At 52.9% G+C, this 8621-nt stretch overlaps 1 protein-coding gene across 1 annotated transcript; it reads left to right on the top strand.

Moving 5' to 3' along the window:
- Positions 1-1102: 1102 nt before the first annotated feature.
- On the top strand, positions 1103-4222 carry CHST2 (carbohydrate sulfotransferase 2). The gene is made up of 2 exons (XM_061194585.1): positions 1103-2003; positions 2110-4222. Exon 2 carries the CDS (start codon positions 2292-2294, stop codon positions 3882-3884), a length of 1593 nt encoding a protein of 530 aa, XP_061050568.1. The 5' UTR covers positions 1103-2003; positions 2110-2291; the 3' UTR covers positions 3885-4222.
- The last annotated feature ends 4399 nt before the right edge of the window (positions 4223-8621 follow it).

Below are 8621 nucleotides of genomic sequence, written 5' to 3'. Positions count from 1 at the left end.
ATCAGGACAGGAGGCAGCAAAACGTCTCCAGGAGATCAGTCTGTTACCAGCGGCCCGTGAGCTTCAAGACCGGTCGCAGTTCGTACCGATTCAGCCCAGGGCTCAAGAGGGGTTTAATCATCTGGGCATCTAGCTCCCCATCACCGTTCAGTTACTGGAGGCTATTATAATTGTCCCCATTTTGCGGATGAAATTGGGCTATGGCTTAGTCTCTTTTGGTGAGCGATTGAGAGAGAAAGAGAGAGGAGGAGGAGGAGGGGAGGGAGGGAGGGAGGAAGGGAGGGCTGTTTCTCATTATCCTAAAAAAAAAAAGTACTTAAACCTTAACTTAAAAAATGATCTACTTCCAAAAACTGCGTTTCCTTTAGGGTGAAATCGTTTGATCTCATCTCTAACACCAAGAAGCAAAACAAGTATTTTACTGTAAATTGGAACAAAGAGTCACCCTCCGACCCCCCATCACCCCAATTCCCGAGGACGTCAGTCACAGCGGACGCGTCATTATGATCGGAGGTGGGGAGAGCGTCTGCTGGGGGCTAATAAAACCGAAGAGGCCCTCTCCGTAGGTGGAGTAGAGCGGGGAGAAGACGCCCCGCTGGCACACACCTCCGGAAAACTGAAGCTTCTTCTTTGACCCAGGGGTCAGAAAGATTTATTACTTCCTCGGTGAGGGAGAAGCCTCAGGCCAGCTGGAAGGGACGAGCCGGGAGTGGGAAGCCTGAGAGCCCCGCTCGGCCTCCTCGGAGCGCTCCGGGGCGCGGGTGCGTCCTTGGTTCCCGGAGAGGCCCGGCGGTGCCGACCCCGGGGGAAGAGCGGAGTGGGAGGCCGCTGGGGGATTTCTGCCCAAACTTTATCACCAACTCTTTCCGAGAGCAAAACTGTGCGGTTAGGCACGGTAGGGGCACGGAGAATCCACGTTTCCCAGAGGTCGGGACGCCCGAGCGCTCCGAACCCCGCGTCCGTACCCTGGCGCTTGGCGCACGGATTGCTACGGCCTACGCCGCGCGGATGGCGGCCCAAGCAGCGCCGCTGTAAATCGGCACCCGCATCTCCAACCCCCAAGGTGGCGGCGGCGGGAGCTGGGCGCTGCAAGGGGGGGCGGGCGCGGGACGCGCGGAGGAGGAGGGCAGCACGCCGAAGGGGAGGAGCCGCAGCGACAGACGGCGGCGCGCACCAACCCGGCGCCGGCTGGCAGGAGCCGCGCAGAGGCTGGCCCGAGCGCGTTGCAGCCGCTCCGCGTAGGGAGAGTCGGGTAGCAGCATCCTCCCGGGCGCCGGCTTTCGCGCGGCGGCTGCGGCGGCGGCGGCGGGGTTTTCTCTGCCCCGACGCCTCGTTGACCTGAAGAGGCTGGTGCCGCGGGCGAGGCGGGCAAGGGAGCGCTGCGGACCCCGGCTCCTTTGCCTAGAGCTGTGTGTGTGTGTGTGTGTGTGTGTGTGTAGGGGGTTTCCGGGCCAGTCGGAGGCTGAGGAGCGGCGGGGGCTGCCGGCAATGCCCGCCCGGGCATCCTTCGGGTGATGGAAGAAGCAGCTGCTGCCGCCGCCGCTGCACAGTCGCGCTGCGCCCCATCTACCACCGCCAGAGACATGGGAAGATTCGGGGAGCGGAGGCCGAGAGCAAGAGAGGCGGAGCCGCTTTGCCGGGAGCTGGGTCGCGTATAAGCCCCCTCCCCCTCCCCTCCCTCGGCCAGCTTCACCCCCCCAGAGCGAGGAAGGAAGCTACAGTCCCGAGGGGGCGTTGGAGACGCCGATGGAGCCGGGCGCACTGGACTCAGCGGAGCGCAGAGCAGGGCTCCGGGCCCGGTGAAAGTTTCCCTTCCCCAGCCGCAGGGCGCCCGCTGCCCGGAAACTCTGCCCAGGGCTTGGGCTGCCAAGTCCCTCGGCCCCCTCGGAGGCGCGCGGACCCCGGGCGGAAAACAGCGCTCGAAAAGGCGAGGAACGAGTGACAGCAGGACTGACCGCCGGGCCGTGCTCCCGGGCCGCTCCGGGGAGCGCCCGCGGCTCCAGGTTAGCGGGGTAGCCAGGCAGACCCGAGGGTGGGCGTGAATTAGGGGGAGGAGGTGGCTGGGGAGGAGGATTGGGGCGCACCAGCTTACTCCGCTTCCCCTCGCAGGTCCTTCTCAGAGCCGCTGCCATGGGAGAGCCAACCCTGGGTGCCGGGGACCAGCCGCCGCTGCTGCCGCGCCTGCCTCGGAGTCGCGGCCCAAGTCCCAGCGCCCGAATCCGGGCCGCTGCGTCCTCCTCCCGGGTTGCAGGGCCGCCTCCGCCGCGCTGCCGGCCCGGGTTGTGCCTGTGATGAGCCGCAGCCCGCCGCGAGCCCTGCCCGCGGGCGCGCCCCCCCGGTTGCTCCCGGCCGCGCCTGCCGCCGGGCCGCGCGCCTTGCTCCCGCCGTGGCCCCGGCGCCCGGGTCGCCGCTGGCCCGCGTCCCCGCTCGGAATGAAGGTGTTCCGCAGGAAGGCGCTGGTGCTGTGCGCGGGCTATGCGCTGCTGCTGGTGCTCACCATGCTCAACCTCCTGGACTACAAGTGGCACAAGGGGCCGTTGCAGCAGTGCAGCCCCGACGGGCCGCTCGGTGCCGCGGCGGGGGCGGCTGCGGGCGGCTGGGGGCGTCCGGGGCCTCCTCCGGCCGTGCCGCCCCGCGCACACACCCGCTCGGACCCCCGTACCCCATACCGCTCTCCCGTCGCCCCCGTCCGGGCGGCTCCGGCAGCCGGGGCGGGGGCGGCGGGGGCCGCAGCCCCTCCGGGTAATGGCACTCGGGGCACCGGGGATGGCGGGGACAAGAGGCAGTTGGTGTACGTGTTCACCACGTGGCGCTCGGGCTCGTCCTTCTTCGGCGAGCTTTTCAACCAGAACCCCGAAGTGTTCTTCCTCTACGAGCCAGTGTGGCACGTGTGGCAAAAACTGTACCCAGGGGACGCCGTTTCCCTGCAAGGGGCGGCACGGGACATGCTGAGCGCTCTCTACCGCTGCGACCTCTCGGTCTTCCAGCTGTACAGTCCCGCTGGCAGCGGGGGGCGCAACCTCACCACGCTGGGCATTTTCGGCGCGGCCACCAACAAGGTGGTGTGCTCGTCGCCACTTTGCCCCGCCTACCGCAAGGAGGTCGTTGGACTGGTGGACGATCGCGTGTGCAAGAAGTGCCCGCCGCAGCGCCTGGCGCGCTTCGAGGAGGAGTGCCGCAAGTACCGCACTCTGGTCATCAAGGGCGTGCGTGTCTTCGACGTGGCCGTGTTGGCGCCACTTCTGCGCGACCCGGCCCTGGACCTCAAGGTCATTCACCTGGTGCGGGATCCCCGCGCTGTGGCCAGCTCACGCATCCGCTCGCGCCATGGTCTCATCCGTGAAAGCCTGCAGGTGGTGCGCAGCCGGGACCCCCGAGCGCACCGCATGCCCTTCCTGGAGGCCGCTGGCCATAAGCTGGGCGCCAAGAAGGAGAGCATGGGTGGGCCTGCAGACTACCATGCCCTTGGCGCCATGGAGGTCATCTGCCACAGCATGGCCAAGACGCTGCAGACGGCCCTGCAGCCCCCTGACTGGCTGCAAGGCCACTACCTGGTGGTGCGGTACGAGGACCTGGTGGGAGACCCCGTCAAGACCCTACGGAGGGTGTATGACTTTGTGGGGCTATTGGTGAGCCCTGAAATGGAGCAGTTTGCCCTCAACATGACCAGTGGCTCAGGCTCCTCCTCCAAGCCTTTCGTGGTGTCAGCACGCAATGCCACGCAGGCCGCCAACGCCTGGCGGACCGCCCTCACCTTCCAGCAGATCAAACAGGTGGAGGAGTTTTGCTACCAGCCCATGGCCGTGCTGGGCTACGAGCGGGTCAATAGCCCTGAAGAGGTCAGAGACCTCAGCAAGACCCTGCTGCGGAAACCCCGGCTCTGAGAGGGGTTCCCGGGAGACCAGACTCCCTGTGGTGACACCCACAGAAGGATTGTGGTGTGTTTCAACAAAAACAGCCCAGATCCAAACTGAGGAAGCCCACACATTCTGTTATAGATACATAATATAAATAACCACACAGGCACTTGCTGTCAGTGTTTTGAGTCATTGAATTTCAAGGAACAGCCACAATACACACACATCTCAGAAAAGGCAAGGCTTGAAAGTTCTGACCCGCTGCCCTTCCTCTTCTCTCCCCTGCCTTTTCTCCCTTTTCTTACCCTCTCCCCTACCTGCCTTCCATTTTGAAGTGGGATGTTGATTAAATCAAGATCCAGTAACCCAAATCTTGTTTCCAAAATTTTCGTGGTATCTGTGAACATGTAGAAGAGTCATTTGGATGTCGGGGGTGGGGTGGGAGGTGTGGGAGGGTGGAGAAAGGGGAAGTGGTCCAGGAGCAAAAGCCCCACTGGGCATGCTAAACCAAGGAGGCATTCTTCTAAGTAGACTTTTGTGTAAAAAGCAAAGGTTATACGTGAGTATTAATAAAGAAAATAATAAATAATATTCTTTTTTATATTTGCCTCCATTACTTTGGATTTGCCTGTGTTCCTTGTCCTGTGCAGCTTCAGACAGAATCTGCTTCTCCTCCCCCCACCCCCTTTTCCTGTCTGTTTCCTAGAAAACAGCTAAGATGGGTGGGAGCAGCTTCAGACTCCTTGATAAGAGCCTTGGAGTTGTGTTCTCCCGTGTAAATCACAGCCTGTCAGGTGCCCAGGAATGGGAACAAATCTTCAGATTCTAAAGGCAAAAACCAAGCAGGGCAGTGGAGGAAAAAGCACAGCACTACTTTCCTGTTGCACTTGGAGCACAGAAAGGAAGAAGCAACCCCTCGAGGATCTGAAGGCATTCGGTTTTGATTACTCTTGCGTTAACACTGGGAAACCTTGAAGCAGAGACCAGTGTTTTGGTCCTGAGCTTAGTTCAGAAAAAGGATTTTTTAAAAAAGAGAAGTATGTAGTTCAAAAAACTTCTGATGATAAGAACACAAACCTCAAAAATTAGCGTGAACGTTTTTGTTGGCAGCGGTAGCAAGTTCTTTGGTTAGAAAAGTGACAGAAGTATTTGAGTTTGGAGTGTTTTTCTGCCTCTGACACAGTCCACGGAGGCATATGAAAAGGGAAGTTTGATCTGGGAACTGTAAGGGTACCCACAGGTTATCCCCCTTATTCCTGGCTTCCCATCCAAATTAGTGCAAAAGAGAATGTGAATTTATAATGGTTTACTTAGGTTGCTTGTGGGGTACATTGCTTTTCTTTTATCATGTTTTCTGAAAGTAAAAAATTGCGAAGAAGCTACGTGTTGCTGACAGTATAAGTCTTCAACCAAGAGCTTCTTTCAGATATGAAAATAAATTATGGGAAAGAGGAAATGAAAATGAATTATGAGTTTGTATGTTGGATTTTGAGATTTGGTATTTTCCAGGGAAAAAACCATTGCAATTTTCCTGTAGTGGTAATGGTGTTGCTGCTGTCCTGAGCCCATTTGTACTGAAGCATTCTGCAGAATGTTGTATTATGATAAGAAGTTACGAAGCTAAATAGGAGCAAGAGAGTGTAGTTGTATATTACATTAAATACGGTACAAGTTCAAGTTCATCATAATTTTATTTTACTGTAATTTATTGTGAGATTTGTGCAAGCCAATCTGTATAGGTTAAATGCTGAGGATTTCATTTTAAGGAAAATATAATGAAAAGGAATATGTACATGGGAAATACTTTAAGTATAATTTTTATTACAATGTGAAATCTAACTACACTGTGAAGAATTCTGAGAGTTTAAAAGCACAGAGGTTAAAAAAAGGGATGTATTTAGCAGTGGATTTTATAACACATTCTAGAATGGTTATTTCTTAATTTACTAAAATCGTTTATAGTAATTGTGTTTATTAATCCAGATTACAGCTATAACACATTGATCATGGTTTCTATGATATTTTCATGGTAGCGCCTATGCCGAATTATCTTCAGCAGCAGTAGAATATTTGTAACAACTTTAATTTAAGAATACTTTAAAAGTAAATGAACAAAATAAATATTAATGTTGGATGACTAGAGATGAAACAGGTTTAGCAGGAAATTAAGACAGCATCATTAAAAAGCAACCACTCTGAATAAAAGAACCATTTAAAAACAAATTCCATGTGGCATTAGAATCAACTCGTTTCACTTAATCACAGTAAAATTCATGCTTAGTGTTTGAGTGAAGGATTTTTAAGCAGTTGAATTCATTCTTCTCTCTGGATAGCTAAGGACTTTGATTGCATTAAAGTGGAATCACGATGTTTTTGAATCTTGTATTTAAAAAATGTGAGATGCCACGTAGAGGCTTTGTAGCCTGCAGCACATTCGCGGTCTCTGCTCCGATGAAATTTTAAGCTAAACACCAACAGTTCTCCCCTTGCTGTGTGTGAACGGGGTTTCCGCCCATAATATCCTTGTTTTGTAGCAGCTGCCTTCTCTCCACTCTGCCACTCCTGGGCTCGGTAATTTGACAGGGTGAATTGTTGCTCCTGGAGATTTGTACTTCGCTGCATTCTAGGAAAGCGAGACAGGTGTAGTTCCCACTAACAGCCGAGATCGTCATATCAGTGACATTCACCTTCTACAAGTCTGAGAAGGAGAGAAGCAATTTTGGACGTTAGTCAGCTTCTGTCAGCCCCCAGAGCAAGCAGACTTGTGCCACAACAATTTGTGACAGCCTGTGACCATTTCTGAAGCAGCAAATGTGAAGGAGTTCCTTTCACCGTTCCCAACTTGGCAATAGGTCCATCAGCAGGAGGACATATTCTTCAGAGCAGGTTATCAGAGTGATTTTTATTTTCACATTCTGCTTGACTGATAGCACGCCTGATTTACCCCATTGACTTTGGAATGCCTTTGTTAATTAGAAAGCTCTATTTGTAAAACAAAGTCTACTCAGTGCATTTAGCCAACAAATATGAGTTTGGAACAAGGGCAGCAGCTCAGGCTGAGTGCTTGAGTTTCAGGGAGCTCAGGGGCACTCAAAGGCCTCATTCAGACTGACCCGTGGGTACCTTGTGGGCGGGCATGGGGGCAAATCCTGTACCCTTCAGTGTCTACTACACAGTGGGTACTTGATAACTATTTATTGAGTGAAATATGTAACTATCCAATTTTGAAAGTGCTCAGAAGGGAGAGAGTGGGGAAACGAGTTACCTGTTTGGAGAAAGTGCCAGGCTGTTCATCAAAGTTTGCTGAAGAGAATGGGCCTTAGGCTCTATTTAGATGTGGGGCATAGGCACTAGGAACACCTTCAAGACTTCCAGGGGGATCTGCGTATAGACCAATATTTCCCGCTGATGAATGAGAATTTCTGAACATGGAGAGGTAAAAGTCTCCAAATGAGGAATTCTGTTTTTATTATTTGTTTTTCCAACGGCATGAACAAGATAAAAGGCAGGGATCAGAACATACCGGCAGAATAAATGCTGCCCTGGTACCTAAGGGATGTTGTTCATGATTGCAGAAGCCTGTGATATTTATTTATGGTTTTGAGTGCTGTGAATTTCACGCAGGCAGAGAATAGTTACTTGCAGGAAGCGAGTCCTATTGTGGATAGTGGACGAGACAATGGCTGCCTGTCCCCATGCATCCCCTGCCTGGCCGTGGCCAGTTCTGTCCAGGATTTCTGTTGCACACTGGAGAGTTGTGGCTGAATTACCCTGTCTGTTTGAAATTAATGTGAATCTGAGTGAGGCCGTTAAATGAATATTCCCTTGGTCTGAACAATGAAATAAACATCATGTTGGAAACCCAGTCTCTAGAGATGACTTCAGAAAGACTAAGAGGAAAGTAAAAAGGCGTGTCTTATCTGTAGTCGTGAATAAAGACGAGGTGTCACTTTACCACCCTCCCCCGACCTCCTTCCCTTCCCTCTCTACACACAGCACACATGCCCGCCCGCACATACAAGTGTGTTTGTGCACTGTCTTGAGGTCTGGAAGAGAGAATGTTTTTATACCAGCTAATGGGTGTGTGGTGAGGGACACTTTTTGATCTCAGGCCTCTGAGAGCTCGTGGGCGATGATTCTATCAGAACCAGTGACAGTTCTGTGTCAGGATCCAATGTGGACAGGTAGAAAATGTCAGTTGCAATCTGCGGAATGGCTTGAGGTAGCTGATGGGATGTCCCAAGGTAAATGCACAGTTTGTAGACCCCTTTTGTCACTCACCTTGAGAAGGACCCTTTCAAATCTGTCATGGCTAAGAACACAGTTGGTTTCCATACCTTCCCTTCTTTCTGGCAATCCAGCTGCTACTTTTGCAGTTCAAGTACGAGCCACTGAGCTGCTTGGGTATGGGCTCTGGTACAAGTGTTTAATAATTGAAATTACAGGGCTTGACTTTTATTACATCTGATACAATTCTGCACACCCTTCATCAAATTATGCTAAGGAAATGGTTCAATTCTGACTAACACATTAAGTTTGTAGAATGGGAAACTTTATGAACCAGTGTTTGGGGGGTGGTATTGTTTATAAGCTTGAAGGAGCCTTGAAGAAATAGGGCCTGTCTGTATACCTGGCAGGATGAGAGAGGATGGCCAAGGCCAAAGCTTAACTTTTGACCAAGCCAGTTATTTGTAATCAGACATCAAATGTGTTCTGGGGCTGTTTGAACATTCAGGTTGGTGACAGTCACCCTGCCAAGTAAAT

The sequence above is a fragment of the Eubalaena glacialis genome, chromosome 6, assembly GCF_028564815.1.
Source record: "Eubalaena glacialis isolate mEubGla1 chromosome 6, mEubGla1.1.hap2.+ XY, whole genome shotgun sequence".
NCBI lineage: Eukaryota > Metazoa > Chordata > Mammalia > Artiodactyla > Balaenidae > Eubalaena > Eubalaena glacialis.
This window is presented reverse-complemented; position numbering and strand designations above follow the sequence as displayed.